General features: G+C 32.5%; 1 protein-coding gene across 2 annotated transcripts in view; it reads left to right on the forward strand.

Annotated features, from left to right (window-relative positions):
* CHIC2 (cysteine-rich hydrophobic domain 2) overlaps nt 1–16,384 on the forward strand; it is a 47,135-nt gene extending 30,751 nt beyond the window's left edge. For both annotated transcript variants that reach the window (XM_008571835.1, XM_008571836.1), the window contains exons 4-6: nt 10,939–10,995; nt 11,162–11,221; nt 14,933–16,384. In XM_008571835.1, the coding sequence (XP_008570057.1) occupies nt 10,939–10,995; nt 11,162–11,221; nt 14,933–14,983 (168 nt within the window). In that variant the 3' untranslated portion in view covers nt 14,984–16,384. The remainder of the gene's footprint in view (nt 1–10,938; nt 10,996–11,161; nt 11,222–14,932) is intronic.
* Nucleotides 16,385–16,677: the final 293 nt, after the last annotated feature.

Here is a 16,677-nt window from a genome sequence, read left to right on the forward strand (position 1 = left end):
CCGCGGCCAGGGAGCGGGACCCGGTCTCCACATGGGATCCGAACCCTCGGCGGGAGCGCCGCCGCGCTCCCAAGCCGTGCACTGTCCAGTGCGCCACCGGGCCAGCCCCAACTTTAGTGACTTTTGTAGATTTTGTTTATATATGCTCTCAGCCTTTATCCTTTCTTAATGAAGAATCCTAAGTTTTACACTGTTTGTACACCAACTTCTCAACCTACTAACTTGTCTTTCCTTCTTTTTTTTTAAAAGTGCTTTACCTCTTACATATGATGACCAGAATTGTTGGCTTTCTAAAAGTGCTCTCTATATGGGTTTGTTGTAAATAGTGTATATTTCTATTCCCTTTGCACTTTTACTTGTTTTTAGTCCTATTTCAGGGAATCATTCATCAAGGAAAAGGGAAGTAGCCTGTAACATGTGGTGGTAGGACTGGCACTTTGGTGCTAGAACTAACTGGTTTGGACTGTGACACTTACCAAGCCCTTTCTCTAAACTTCAGTTTTTACCTCTCTAAAATGGTGTAATGTCCCTTCCTTTCAGTGTTGTTTTAGGAATTATAGCAACTGCATGTAGAGTACTTAGTATAGTATTTTGCCTATAGTAGGTACTTAGTTAATGGCAGTTGCTCTTTTTTTTTTGTCTTTTTGTCTTTTTTCCGTGTCCGGCAACGGATCGCAACCCTTAGTGTTGCCCCCATACCGGACCGGGGACCGGCAACGGGATCGCAACCCTCGGTGTTGCTCCCGCGCCTCGCTCAGCCAGTGAGCGGGAACCGGTCTGTATGTGGGATCCGAACCCTCGGGCGGGAGCACCGCCGCGCTTCCCATCGCTCAGCCAGTGAGCGGGAACCGGTCTGTATGTGGGATCCGAACCCTCGGGCGGGAGCGCCGCCGCGCTTCCCAAGCAGCGCACTATCCAGTGCGCCACCGGGCTGGCCCAATGGCAGTTGCTCTTATTATAACTTTATTATTATTATTATTCCCAGTGTCTGTCTTGTTAACTACTGTATCCCCAGTGCCTCTCACAATGTCTGGCATCTACTTGGTGTTCAACAAATATTTGTTGAATGAATCTACTCTTCTGACCTTTAAAGTCCTTGAGTTAGTAAGATCATAACATTTCAGAAGATATGGTCCTTACTAGTCAAAACAAGGCTCCTAGGGGCTGGCTGGTTAGCTCAGTGGGTTGAAGTGTGGTGCTGATAATACCAAGGTCCAGGGTTCAATCCCGGTACTGGCCAGCTGCCAAAACCAAAACCAAACCAAGATTCCTTGGTAAATAAAAGCATCTTGCCTTTCAGAATAAATAACACTTTTCTGTAGGCAGTTTGATAAAAGTATAAAGGATAGTTAACCAGTGTCTGAAGCTGGATGATCTTGAGAGATTTCACTTAAAACCTCTGAGCCTGATGGGTTTTTCCCTCTTCTCGTTTTCTTTTAATCTGAGAAAAGGACAGGCTATCTGATCTCTCAGGTACTTTTCACCTCTAAAAATCTATAATTCTTTGAAAATTGAGCTATGTGGGTCTATAAACCGTTTCTATTTCCAAGCTTAAAAAATAAGTTCTCAATGTTGATTTTATTTTCAAATTTAAAGAATTAACATTTTACTAAATACTTTTATACAGATTTCTTAGGTTTGTTTTCTTTGAATTTTTTTTAGGCAATTGTTATTTAGCTTTTGAAACTTTGGCTAAAGGACCTATATTTTTCCTCTTTTAAAGTGTTTTGTATGCATGCAAATAAATAGTAATTCATTTTAACTATATTTCTTTTTCTTGAAGTTCTAATTTACTTAGATTTACTTATGAATATCTTTCCTCTCAAGTTTAGTTACCCAATAATTGTGAGTTACTCTTTTAGGATGTAGTAGGGGTTGAGAGTCTAAATGGGAGAGGTGAGGAGTAGGGTTTTCTTTTTTTCTTTTCTTTAGTGAGACATGTAGCCTTGAAAGACTTAAAGAAATGCAAGAGAAGGTGAACCTAGGGGAATCATAAGTAGAAAACTAAGAGTGTCTCTATTTGGGGGAAATATACTTACTCAGTTATACTGATGGTATTAAAAATTACCTAGAATTTTCAAAACTGATTTACTTTGTTTGGGATTTGAGCATTTATAGTCAGTAATTCTGAATAATTAAATGATAAAGGCATTGAACATTTGGGTAAAGAATTAAAGAAAAATGCTTCTAACATATTGTAGATAATGAATCATAGCAAAACAAATTTGAAAGCATATTATTGAAATTTTAGTGAAGGGGGAATCCTAAAAAGTTTCTAGTGAACAAGGGATGATGAATGAAATATATTCTTATAACTGCTATTGATTGAAGATGTAGAAAATCAATGCTAACTTTTTTTTTTTTAGAATACTGTTCCATTTGCTTTATTTTGGTAAACAGAAAAATATTTATAAGGACTTTCATATGTTCAGTAATGATCTTAATCTTTATTACCCTCTTTTTCTTGATTTTCATATGCTCTTACTACAGAGGTTTTTCAGGATCCTGATCTTTGTTATGTGGTGAAAGTGTACACCGTTTTAATGTGTACTGATAGACTTAGCAATATAAAATACAATTTACAGAAATTTCTATCAAGTAAACCATAGAAAAACTTGAATTATACATTTGTGCACTTAAATTAGAAACATCTTCGTTTTCTATTTAAGAAAACTTTTCACATTATATCAGATGTTTGACCTTAATACCTACTTTAATGTAATTTAAGACAATACTTGGTTTATACCAGTTACTCCAACTTGCTAAATTCCTGATTTTTACATAACTTAAAATATTTTGCTATAAAATGTAAAATCTGTATTTATATGCAGTGGAATTAATAGACTCCTAGAAGCAAATGAAGAGAATAATAATTATTGTATATCTGCTAATAGCAAGGCATATTATTTACATTCTCTTTTAATTTAATCTTCACAACAATCCTATGTGGTAAATACCATGGTAATAGCTAATAATTATTGAGTGCTTACTGTATACCAGGGATTGAGTTAACTAATTTGCTTATACTGAGTGTTCCCAAAATTCCAAAATGAGTAGACATTCATCTTATTCCTATTTTAAGGATGAGAATACTGAGGCCCAGAAGTCAAGCACCCTGTTTGAGCTCTCTCAGTTTACAAAGCTAAGCCATGACTAAAATTCCAGCCTTACAGCTCCAAATCTCGTGCTTATTTCACTATTCTATAGAGATACAAAATCGAACTTTTAAAAAAAATATATATATTATGATTTGATTTTATACCTAGAATATATACCTAGAAGCAGGGGGATTTTAGAGCTTTGGAAAGAACTTAAAAGATTTTCCAAGTTAGGAAATTCAGACCCAAAGGTGGTTATAATTTACCTAAGTTTATCCAGTTGATTGATAAATAGTAACAACATCTAAGCATTATTATATCAACTTTTGCAAGCTTTATTTAGTTTTTCAGCAGATTTATCTTTATAAGTTTTTTTCTTTCTAGTATTTAAATTTGTATTTCCTGAGGACACAAACTCACAGTAAAGGGAAGAGGCCATAAAGAAGGTAAAGTGGGGACAGGAAAAAAGTACATTTTAATTAGATTTTATACAAAATTATAGTTGGACAACTAAGAGTTGTTATATTGCTTTTATATTACTTCTGTTTTACTTTTATAAGAACAAATGAGACTCAACCTACCTGTCTGAAAAATTATTAGGTTCCCACTCGCTAGCAAATAAGTGCACATGATTTCTAGTAAAGTTTTTTTTTTCTAATACTCTATCCTTCCTTGAAACTTGTGTATTTACTCATTGAGAGATTGAGAATGCCATGTAATGAGTTAGTGCAGTGTAGGAGGGACAGGAACTCTAACTGAAAGAAGAGTTGGTTTTTCAGTACCTAACCCTAGGTGTTCAGTTTTTGCCCCTTCCTCACTATTTTTCCTATTATAAAATGCAGGTTAGGGCTGGCCCCGTAGCTCACTTGGGAGAGTACGGTGCTGGTAGTGTCGAGGCTGCGGGTTTGGATCCTATGTAGGGATGGCTGGTGCGATCACTGGCTGAGTGTGGTGCAGACCGTGCCGAGGGTTGCAATCCCCTTACCAGTCAAAAAAAAAGAAGAAAAGAAATGCAGGTTAAAGAAATAGGTTTAATCATTTTGAAATCTTATTTTGATCACTTTGCGATAGTGATCTATAAAACATTTCTCATAATTAGAGGAATACATTTACTGGTTTCATTTTAAGGAATGCTTTGGCCTTGGAACGTAGAAAACTGATTCTTTTTATAAATTATGGCCATTAATGTGAACAGCACTAATTAGAATAAAAACATGTTACTAAATTCTCATTATAAGAGAAGATTCTCATAAAAGTGTAAACTTTGAGCCTTCAGCATGCAGAGGTGGCACTGGAACTTTAAAGATGTGTTAGAATTCTTAGGAAGTGTGTTTTGCCAAGAGCTGGCTGACAGTCAGTTCTTTCAATGTTTAGAACCTAATATTGATGTGGTAGTTTGTAGAAGGATTTACCTATCTTTTTCTGTGACAAGTCTGCTGTTAACCCATCTAGTGAGTTTTTAATATCAGATATTATATTTTTCAGTTCTAGATGTCCATTTGATGTTTTTATAGTTCCAGTTCTCTTTTGAAATTCTCTCTTTTCATCTTTTCCCCTCTATTTTTTTTGAACGTATTAATCATAGTTTCAGAGTAAGTTGGTTGTGAGTGGCTTAGATAACTTGAATGGCACAGGTACATTATTTGTCTCAGGATAATATCTGTAAAGATGTTACAAATTTTTCTTTACAAATTTGTAGCTCTGTACTATGAGGGAAAGGGCGTCAGGTTGAAGATCATATAATCCTGATTTCAAATTTTAGCTCCACCACTTCCCAGTGTAGCTTTAAGTTTCTTGACCTCTGTAAGCCTTAGTTTTCATATGTAAAATGAAAGTAATGCAAACTGCCTTATAGTTTTGTGCAGATTAAATAAGGTAACAAAAAGAGGACAACTACGTAGCATGGGGTCAGACTCAAAATGAGGATCAACAAATGTTGGTTCCTTATCCCTTCTTGTTTCTCTAGTTGTCTATCATAATCAGTTAAGGTGATTTGTTAACCCCTTTTTACCTGTCGGTCCTAAGCACCGATTCTTCCTTTTGTAATTATATAGTTTTTAAAAAATCCCTGATAGTACTTTTTATTAGCTTAGTGAAATTCATTTGTCTTATGAACAGTTTTTCTAAATTTTGCTCTCAACTGAAATTCAATTTTTGTTTTTTGAAATGTTAACAGTATTTTCTGAAATGTTATGCCAGGTTAGTGGATAACTCCTTTAAAATTGTGTGCAACATTTCAGATGTTTGTGCATTTATGCCCTTTTTTTTGGAGAGAGAGAGTCAACAGCTTTCATCATTCACAAGGTAACCTAAAAATGTTAAGAACCATTCGTTAGCTTAGGTCATAAACTCTTGATGAATTCTCTTTAAGCATGAGTTGTTGAAGATTAGCACCTGCAAGTCACTGCTCAGTACTAAATTAAGAGGATATTGTTTTTTTTTTTTTTTTTTTTAAAGATGACCGGTAAGGGGATCTTAACCCTTGACTTGGTGTTGTCAGCACCACGCTCAGCCAGTGAGCGAACCGGCCATCCCTATGTGGGATCCGAACCCGGGGCCTTGGTGTTATCAGCACCGCACTCTACCAAGTGAGCCACAGGCCGGCCCTAAGAGGATATTGTTGATACATAGAATATTAGTAGTTGTTTAGCTTATCTCCATCTAAAAATATTGCTTTTAACAAACAGTACTAAAAGGTTGTTCTAGTGATACTTCATGGGTGTTTTAATATATAGATTATTTAAAAGTTAAAATTTATATAAAAATTTTAAAAGGAGCATTTACATGCAGGAATGGAATTTGTTTAAAAATCCTTTTAAGAATTCTAGTTTATCTTTTTGGTTAATCCAGGTTTTGCATGTATCATACTATTGAGATATGCCATTTAGTTTTTTGTACATCTCTGGAGGGTAAGATTTAATATTAATCCAGAATAAACAGAAGTGAATCAAGTAATTTTCTCTTAAGTTTCTCCTAAATTAAAATAATTCATTTAAAATTATATATAGTTTCCTTCTCATAACATAACTAAAGACATCATTGTTTCACTTATTTTAACAATTTCAAATGGCACAGATGTCTAAAAACACATACCATTCTTATTTGAAAAATATTTAAAAATAAGATTATGAATACATTCTAAGCATTATTCCAGTTAAAGCTTAATTAATACATTATAAATTTAGGAGTTTAAAATTAAAATTTGTCTTAAATAAGAAATTGAGCATTTGGAATTTTACTTTGATATTCTGTGATGTTATGTATAAATCCAATTCAAAAACATTTTAATTATAGGTTTAAATAATTGAACTTTTATAAATAGTTATTGGTGAAACATTTGTATGTTTTGTTAGCACATCTTAGCCTTTTTTTGTTCTAAAGACTGATAATACTATTTCTTTGGGAAAAATTCGGAGAAATTTTGTTACAGTTTCACATTTAATATTTTTTTCTTTGGCTATAAGTACTCTAAATTCATGAGATTTCCATTGGTTTTATTAGTAATGTCTAGAAAACCACTTCTTTGAAAAACCAGTTTTTCGAACAATTGTGAATAAAGGAATCATTGGTAATAAGTATAAGTGATAGTGGTAACAAAGAAGAGTAATACATTCAGGGTTCTCTGAATGGTTCATTACTGCCCTGAAAGACTTATTTATGTCTAATGGCACATAGTTTGTTTATAGGGAATAATAACTTCTTCCTTAGAAAGTCATGTTATTTTAGGAAAAATTATAAAAATACTTCAAAGTAAGTCAAATTTGAATTCAGAAAATCCTAATTTTCTATTGTAGTAATTTAGTTTTTTCAGGTGTTTCATGTGTTTTACTATTGTAAGCTTACTTTAGATGCTTCTTTGGAAGTTATAGAGATATGTCATTTAATATTGTCAATTAATCATTATCTAGCCATCTTATAAATTATTCAGACCCTTTTACATCTCTTGCAGTTTTCATGTTTTGGCTTATTTATACAATTCTACCAAAAATTTAACAGGGACCAAAGGCAATAAAAATAGAAGCCAACCTTTCTATCATTATGTTACTACTGCTTTATTAAAATGATGTTTTGAATCTCTGTTGTTATTTTATACTTTAACATAGCTGTAGCAGCTAAATGGCCATGTTAGAACTAGTTCACCAGTGAGAAAAATATAACTACCAAAGTATTGAAATTAAGAAGTATATATTTTTTAAAAAATCATTTAAAGTAAGCTCTTTGATAAGGGAGATGGATGGGAGTTCGGATGCTTGGAGCTGTCCCTTTCCAGACCAGGTTAGTGACATGACGTCATTCTCTCAAAAATTGTTTTGTTTGCTTGGTGTGAGTTGGTGGTCTTAGTCTTTTTAATTAGAGATAAGAATCCATGATAAAATTAAATTTTGTGTAGATCATCTTACACAGAATGACTGAGGAATTATTGGTAAAGAGCCACTAACCTGTCCTCTCACCCCTACGGTGTGAGCACTGAAAAGGATTAAGGCCCACTGTAGAGAAGCTTGCACTGAAGCCTGCACTGCCCTTTCCCCTGTTCTTTCAGCTAAATAGAAGATTTTTAGTTCCCATGACTATCAGTCTGGTGCTTTTCACAAGCACTAAATTCTTTTAAGGAAATTAAGATGACTTATTTTTAGAAACTGGCCTATAATACCGAAAGATAATGTTTTGTTAATATTTCATGTTGACCGATCTTATACATATTTTTTCTTGATGTTTATTAATTTACTTATTTTGAATGTGGGGGTTGATATAAATGTTTTTAAAAATCAAGGACAGGTTTTTTTTTATGATTCAGTTTGCATCCCCACTTAGTGACTATACAGTTTCGCAGTGTTGAATCTCACATTTCATTAGAAATAGCTATCTGGCAGTCCTGTGGACATAAACTCTTAACTTTTATTTCTAGGTGACTGCAGCATTATAAGGTACTTTCTTTTCATGTTTAAAAGCTTTTAAATAGCTTTTATAAATGCTGATATGTCGTATTTTTTCAGTATCTGCCAAATTGGTATTGTGTTTAATCTCGAAAATATATTTTGATTTTGTTAACCAAAAATAATTGCAGAGTATTAAACATTCTCAGTAGTTAAAGCTTTTTTTCTTTCCATTTAATTTGAGCTTTTGTTGTTACTAACAAATAATTTGTGATAGTTTCTTTTCTTTTCTTTTTTTTTTTTTTTTAAATGACTGCTAGAATCTATATACTTGTCACCTTAGTGTGCTAGAAATGTTCCACTCAAATCGAGGGTTCCTTTCTGGTTTTGTGTGTTCTCACCTGCTCCTCACTGTAAATCATTGAGATGTCAAGTGCAATGATTAATTAAGCTGCACGTGCAAGTGCTTTTTTTTTCACCTGTCAAACAGGAAAGAAGTCTTATAGCAAGATTAGATGGTACTAATTCACAGCTTTTACTTCAGACTGTCAAGTGTGTAGAATATTTTATGTTTATATGCTTATTCAGAATATGGCATACCAGGGTTTGTTTGGTTTAGAATTCTAAACATTGTAAGATGCAATTATTATACCAAACCCTATCATTAAACTTCTAATTAGAGACAAAGAGTAAATTTAGAATTCCTACATAAATATGAATTCCTACATAAATATTTTGGAATTTAAGGTTCATACTTTGTATTTATTTTTGTTTTTAAATTGATTGTATGTGTGTGTGTCATGGTGGTAACTACATTTTTTTCTTTGAGTGATAAATATTTGCAGAATATAGTCTTAAGCTTTTGGGTACTTTTTTCTACATTAATATAAAACAACAAATTTGGAAAGCTTGTTCCCCCTCCCCTAGTTTTTTCCCCCCCCCCCCCCCCCCAATTTAAACCTTCAGTAAAACCTCAAATTGTATAGAAATCTTAATCTATTATTAAAAGGTCCTAGAAAGGAAGATTACAAGGTAGATTCAGGTTTTGAATCAGTTTTGCCATTGGTTTAGCAGCGGGTGGGCAGGCAGATGCCTGCTCAGAGTAGAACCTATTGCCATTTTTCACCATTGATAGAGTAGCCTTTCAGAGTCAATGAGCTCTGTCAATGTGAGCTTGTCAAGGCTACAACTTCATAGACCTGAGAGGCGGTTTGAGAGGTCAGCCCTTTTCAGGTTCGCTGTGATGCAAATGAACTTTAATGCTTAAACAACTATTGGAATTTTTATGTCTGCTCCTTGTTCTTTTTTCTTCACAAAGTCATTGACGAGACATTCAGTGCTTTTTAAATTGGAAGTTGCATTGTGCTAAAGACCTAGTACAGATTTACAGAGGGCTGAAAGCAGTTAGATCATGTTCTTTTCATGGTGCGATTAGAATCAAATCGATTTCCCTACAGCCTTCAGCATTCAGATGGCAATTTTAACAAAGCTTGGGGGCTAGACAAGGGACAAAACGACTGAACTGAATGTTAATTACACTCTGCAGCCTTATTTTCTTTTGATTTGGGGCTGACTGGCAACTAAATTAACAAAAAGTGTGACCATAACTGCTGCCCTATTTTCATTTAAAAGGAGAGCTGCCTCTAAAAGGCTATCTTTACAAAGAAACAACTGAGGTCTGCTGATCATTGTTAACAAGGGCACTATTTTTTCTTTAAAATTCTTGCCAAAAAGAAGCACTTGTTCAAAAAAAGTAGTGTAATAAATTAGTCATTGGCATATTATTACCCAGAAAGATAGTTGATTTTCTGATTTTTATGACATAAGCTTGGAAAATGTAAGGCAATAGTGGTTGGTAGTTATGAATTATAATTGGCACCTAAGTGACTTTGGTGTGTCTTTAGCAGGTAATATGGTAACTAGATTACAGTAGATAATTCAAACAAATATTAATGTTTATTATATAACATTACATTGTTCAAAACCAGCTTGACTCTAACAGTTTTTCACCTAGCTTATCCTTGCTTGACATGCACATTTTCATATTTGATTAGCACGCACTTATAGTTGTGCCACATTAATAGTAGTAGATGCTTTTTTTCCCTTCTCTTGCAAAAAAGGTGCAGCTGCACCAAGTTGCAGTTGGTCCTTGTACAACACTGTCATTTTTGCACCTGCAGCTGTGTCAGTCTCATCCTAACACCTGGCACCATGAATTATCCTCTCCTTTATTCATACTCCCAAGCAAGAAACATTTCATGCTTCGTAGTGAATGTTGCAAGTCAAATGAAATACATTTCTCAGTTGATTCCTGAAACAGCAGTATTGAATTAAAAGTTTGATTTTACTATCAGACAGCATTTTTATGTTGGCTTAAATAAAATTTTGTTTCTGAAAAATCTGTGCAATAATCAATAACCTGGCTTTTTAAATATGGACATTATTTTTAAGTATGATGTGAAAATTAGTTTGATTTTATAATTCGTTAGTTTTTTTTTCCATTTATTAACTTTAAATTATTTCATTTTAGAATTTACTCCAAAGGCCATTTGCTTTTTGTTAACTATATTTAAATTACTTTTGTTTTAAAATATATATCAAGGAATTTTCATTACTATTTAAGTGTTGCAAAAATATTTTTGAAAGAAGTGGGGATTTAAATTTATATCATTTGGTAGATGACATTAGCTTTTTAGACTTTGGTTGTTTTAAATCAAAGGCTAATAAGTTTGTAGCAGTTAAAAAAAAAGATACCTATGCTAAAAAACAAAGCCATATCTTTATTAAAAAAGAGTACTGTTTCTGTTCAGGATACTATTTAGTGTTTAGAACATTGATAGTGATACAGACCACCCTATACTCAGTCACTATCCTATACCTCTCCCCTTTTAATACAAAAAGCAGCTGCAAAAAAAAGTTTTTCTAAAACCAGTCAAGACTAAACTTTTTTCTCATTTGTCTTCCAGACACGAAGATCGATTGAGAAGTTATTAGAATGGGAAAACAATAGATTATACCACAAGGTGAGTACCACAGGGAGCAGCTTCGTACTGTTGGGGTCTGAATTGCACAGTATGGAAACAGATGCTTTTGTTGAACTAAAAATATGAAAGGTGGACAAATGGGTTAGTCTGTGTGCTGCAATAAAATAGAGCTCATTTTTCTTCTTTTACTCTTCTACTTGTCTAGCTGTGCTTGCACTGGAGACTGAGCAAAAGGAAATGTGAAACGAATAACATGATGGAATATGTAAGTTAAAGGGCTGTTTTGTGAGTTTCTCTATTAAATGATCATTTATTTTACTTCTGATCTTATTCTTTTCATGATTATTAATCAGCAAAAGTGTCAGGAGCTTAATCTCCTGAGTGCAAGGATTTTCTACGGTTCACAGATGCATGGTTTCACGTGCAAGACTGATTTATAAAGTTATGAATGACTTGAAAACAAGTCTTTACTGTGTTCTGAAAAATAATAAATTAATTGCCAAGATAAAATAGCCTGAACATGTGTTGATGGAGTGTGAAATTTTAGATGCTGTATAAAGAATAACCACAACTTTGGTTACGCAGCAAGTCAGATATGGCTTTTTTATATAATGCTAATCAAGTTTCCAAGTATGGAAGAAAACCTTTCAGCCAAGCCATTGGAGCTTAAGAAATCTTTAGCCTTTATAAATTTTAACTGTCCATACCTCAGTGGCCTTTAAAGAATCTTTCAAAGTGTTATTAAAATATTGCTTTGTAAAAATTATCTTAAAATTAAGCAGGAGATGTTGATCATCCTGTGTTTATTCTTTAAAAAGTACCTAATTTAACACGTATATACAATGAATTTTAGAACTTATTCAATATGAGATTTTTTAATTTGCTGACTCCCTGCTTTACTTGAAAAATTTTTGTCTTTTTGAAAAGTTCAAAACACTATAGAAAATTATGAATTTTTATTTATTTTTGAGCTTGGGTGTTTTATTTTAAATATGGAATGGTTATTACAGTGAAAGAAAAATATCTAAAGAAGACTTAATTGTTGAAAATTAAAGTCAGAGCCTTTGTGAAGTACCTGATACAACATTTCTGATGAATTTTGTCTATTCTTTGAAACAGTATAGCCTTCATAGATATTTTTGTGTGTGTGTGTGTGTGTGTGTGTGTGTGTGTGTGTGTGTGTGTATAAAGGATTGATTAAAACTGTTTAAATAGTTGGAAATTATCATAAAATCATTTTTCCCTTTTAGCATTTTCTCGTTCTTTCATTACCATTCAGTCAAATCCCATTTCTAGCCTTGAAGATAAAAGACGTCTCTTTTTTATGGACTAGCTCTTTCAGTGAACTGAATAATGTAGATTTTATCTTTATTATATAAAACATGTTAATTTATGATGATGAGAAAGACACTAGATACTTCTTTATAATCATAAAAGAAGCACATTCAAGCACCTTGTTTTGAGGTTGACCTATGAAAATGCTAGTCTTGTATTTTCATCATACATACTAAGTGGATTTATATATGTGGGGAGGGATGGATACTTAGGAGATTTATAGGATTTTGTGAACAAATATTTTCTATATTTATAAACCCAAACCCTAAGCTTAAAACTGAAGCTTTAATTTTTGCGTGTACCTTTATTTCTAAATTTACTTTGGAAAGGAAAATATAAAAGTTATTCCCAATGCTATAATTTCTACATAGAGCTATATGAATGTCATTCATTCATAAACTATACTTATTATATTCATTTTTATGACATTCTTTTATTAACTAAAAATAAAATAATTTAGTAACTGTCCAGAACATTCTGAACTGTATGCTTTCTTTGTAAAATTGTTTCCTTTAATTTCCCATGAAGTTTTAGATCATTAAGCACTTCTACTAAAGCCATTATATTATTTTTCACACCATTGTAGAATATATCCAGAAGAATAATAAAAATAAAAAATATTTTTAAATTGCTTTAAGAGAATGTATATTTTTTGGTTTTTTATTTGTTTCTTTGGCAGCGGGGCTGTACAGGGTTCCGAATCCAAGAATGTGTATTTGTGATAGTTGAAAGTGGTAATAACATAGCTTCAAAAACCCCTAGAAATAATTTTAAAAAGTTTAAATAGCAATAGTAAGAAAATAATGCCTTCTTAGCTAATGAATTTGGACTTTTTCACTTTGTATACCTCTTTGCCCTCAACTTTTCTATAACTTGCAGAAATTTCATTTGTTAGAAGAAAATAATTCTACTTGATTATATTTTGAATATTGGAAATAATCTAGAAATACCAACTTGACACTTGACACTAATTTTTTTTTTTTTTTTCAAGTATGGTAGAGAGGTATGATTTAGAAGAAATGAGACAAGGCCAATTTCTATGTGTGGCTTCTGAAGGAAAAGAGTTTGTAGGGTATGATCTTTAAAAACTAATAATAATTCAAATATAGTCAATGATAGCCTTTATTTTCTGCTATGTAGTATATACTGTGAAATTGTTATCCACACCTAGGGACCGAAATTGTAAAGACTGCTTGATTGAAGACATGTTTGAAATATGGAGGTATTTATTGAATGTTAACTCATAAATAGTTTAAACATTTAATCATCAAATTTTAGAGCTATAAAAAATCATATCATCTAGTCCAATCCCTTTATTTTATAGATGAGGAACCAGAAAAACAGAGAAATCTAGCTTAAATGAAGAAACTAGATGGGAGAAAGTATTTTAATATGGAGCAAGTGAATATTGTAAGGGCAAATAACAAGTCAGGAAGGTGGCAAAGGTGTCACCTAAGACGTACTGCAGAATAACTGGAGTGGGACAGGAACGTTTTTGATCCAGATATAGAAGTACCTTCTTTATTGAGGTAGATCTAAAGCCAGGAGAACTGAAGAGTGAAAATGAAGCTTCCTGGCCCAGATGGCTAACTTGTCGAAGTCCTCAAATCTGGAGGTCATATCAAGATGCAGTTTCTGGAAAAGAATGAGGAGTCTGTCAAACTTGGAAACTGTACAAATCAAATAATTTTTTGATCATCATCTATTCCATACAGAGTTGTAGCAAGGGGAGGAGTTGATTATAATTTAAAACAGTTCAAGTTTGGAATAAAAATTAGCTCTGGTCAACCTGTGTATTTCTGTGTTTACTGTATTATGTGTTTGTAGGTTTTCCTAAAGTTTCCTATTAAAAGTTCCTTTGGAACAAATTTTAACTTTTAATTTTGCTAACCTTAGAAGAAAATGACTTTTAAAGAAATTGAGATAAAGGACCAAATACCCTTTATCTAGAGATTACATATTCTGGTATATTAAAATGAGAGCAACTCTAGAATTTAGAGAATATTCATGGAATTGGGTTGATAAAAGGGAGGAATCCTGATGAAAAATAATGGGACAGCTGCAGTCACATAGTACAGTAGAAAGGACAAGGATTTGGAGTTAAGACAATCTTTTGTTCAAATACTGATTCCACAACTCGTGGTATTACAACTTGTTTGATCATCAGTTTCCTCATCTATAAAGTAGTAATGATAATACTCACCTCATAGAAAAGCTGATGGGATTAAATAGATCTATATAGTGTGAAACAACTAGTATGCAGTCAGTTTTCAGGAAATGCTAGCCCCTTTTTTCATCATGCATGCATGCATGTGTACATGTGTATTCGCTCCTCCACCATGTCAGGGGCACTGTCTCTTTCACCTACCTTCACTTACCTTCTCAGACTTTGGTTATTTTACTTACTTATTGTCTTCCTCTTTATAAAGCTGAGGTATTTTGCATAGCTGGTAAAGGTCCAGAAATAAAAATTCTTAATGGTGGAACTTTGGGTTATTAGATAAGTGTTTGGTTTATAATGCAAAATTGCAGTTTTGAAATGTGAATGGATTTTCGAAAAATTTTTAAGTGATAAACTATACCTGAAGTTTTAAGTTAAAAATCTGTTTAAATTTTAAAACTTTTTCTTCTCCTTTCGCAGGTCATCCTCATAGAATTTTTACCAAAGACACCGATTTTTCGACCAGATTAGCATTTACTTTATTTACAGAGACTTTCCAAGTATGTTGTCTTTCCAATGGTGCCTTGCTTGGTGCTCTCCTGGTGGTGACATAACATTGGTTCTACAAAGTCGTGTGGTGTTTTTTTGTTGTTGTTGTTGTTGTTTTTAAGTAACCGCATGTTCTAAGTATGCATTTTTGTCAAACTTTGCAACAGTTATTTCATACAGATGTTTAATACTTAAGTTATTGTGCTCTTTTCTGTTATGTATTCTGATTTTCAAGGATTACTTTTTTGTATTATCAAAAAAATACATTTGAACTTAGCATAAAAAGTGGCCAGCCTTTTTTATTTTATCACCAAGGTATACACAGTCCTTTATTTATAAATTCCTTAACATAAAAAAACACCTTTGTAAGGCTCTACTTATCTATTTTAGCAAGCACACTCTTGGTGTTATATATTTTTTTCCTTTATAAATCTAACAGTCATTATTTTAAAGTGGTAAGTTTTCTTTAATAGCCTTTTGGAACCTAACATATCCTTTCTCATACAATTTCTAATGCTCTGTTTGCAGCAGATATATCTGTAACATTATGAAGACCTATCAAAAACTTATGAAAGTATTTCTGTCTTCACAGGTAGTAAGGCAGAATTAAATTATTTTTATTAGAATAGATAAATCAATGAATGGTATGCATGCATCTTATGGTTACTAGAGCTCAGGATCACAAAATATAGTAGCATCACAATCTGTGTATATTTTTGATTGAGATATTAATAATAACCTTACTTGGGTTATTTTTATTGTTTATCAAATCTTATATACAAAAGTATGGAAGTATTCCTTTTAAAAATTTCTAAGGAAAATATTTCTCCCAATCTAATCTGATTATAGAATGGGTTTTTTGTTTTTTTTTTTAAAGTTTTTGAAAGAAAGTAAAGTTCTAGAATTAAAAGTAAGCTGGTGTTTAATCCCCTGTTGATATTCAGAACAGATTGTTACTAAGAAATGGAGGACATGTTTAATACTGTTTTAATCCAGTAGTTTGCTTTCAGTCCAGTTATATATATTTTTTTGCTTGAGAGTATAACATATAAGTTTGAATCAGATCAGCTTGTTTCTTTTAAATATACACACAACCCTATTTTTTCTCCTTTTCGTTGTACATATATATCTCCATGCATTTTTTACCTTTTTAGATTTCTGAATGGCCTATATGTAAATTTTTGTTTTTATAAGCCTAAAATGATATAAGTTTTAATGTGTGTCAAGAACTTCTTCCATACAACTGTGGTATCGAGCAATAATGTGAATAACTTTTGAAATTATATAAACTATGCTTAATAATTTGTATTACAAATTGGTACCACTATACAGTACTTTTTTTCCTTGTATTAAATCTTTTAAATACCAGTTTCATTAATTATATACCTGTATTTTTTAAGAGTATTTCTTTGTACTTCTCCAGAGTACTGCAATTCTATATACATTTGAATAGTTAAATGCCAGTATCTTACATCATATGTGCTGTATTGGACATTAGAAACTATCTTAAAAACTAGGATTTAAAACAGTTTTTTTTTTTTTTGTCTGAGAATTATTTGTTTTCATTGCCCCCCAACTTAACAACACTGAATTTATTCAACACTTTTCCAATGAAGAACTCAAAGTACAAAGAATTCAAATATTTCTCTATTTAACTGTGTCTAGGGTGTGTCCCA

The sequence above is a fragment of the Galeopterus variegatus genome, unplaced genomic scaffold, assembly GCF_000696425.1.
Source record: "Galeopterus variegatus unplaced genomic scaffold, G_variegatus-3.0.2 Scaffold727, whole genome shotgun sequence".
NCBI lineage: Eukaryota > Metazoa > Chordata > Mammalia > Dermoptera > Cynocephalidae > Galeopterus > Galeopterus variegatus.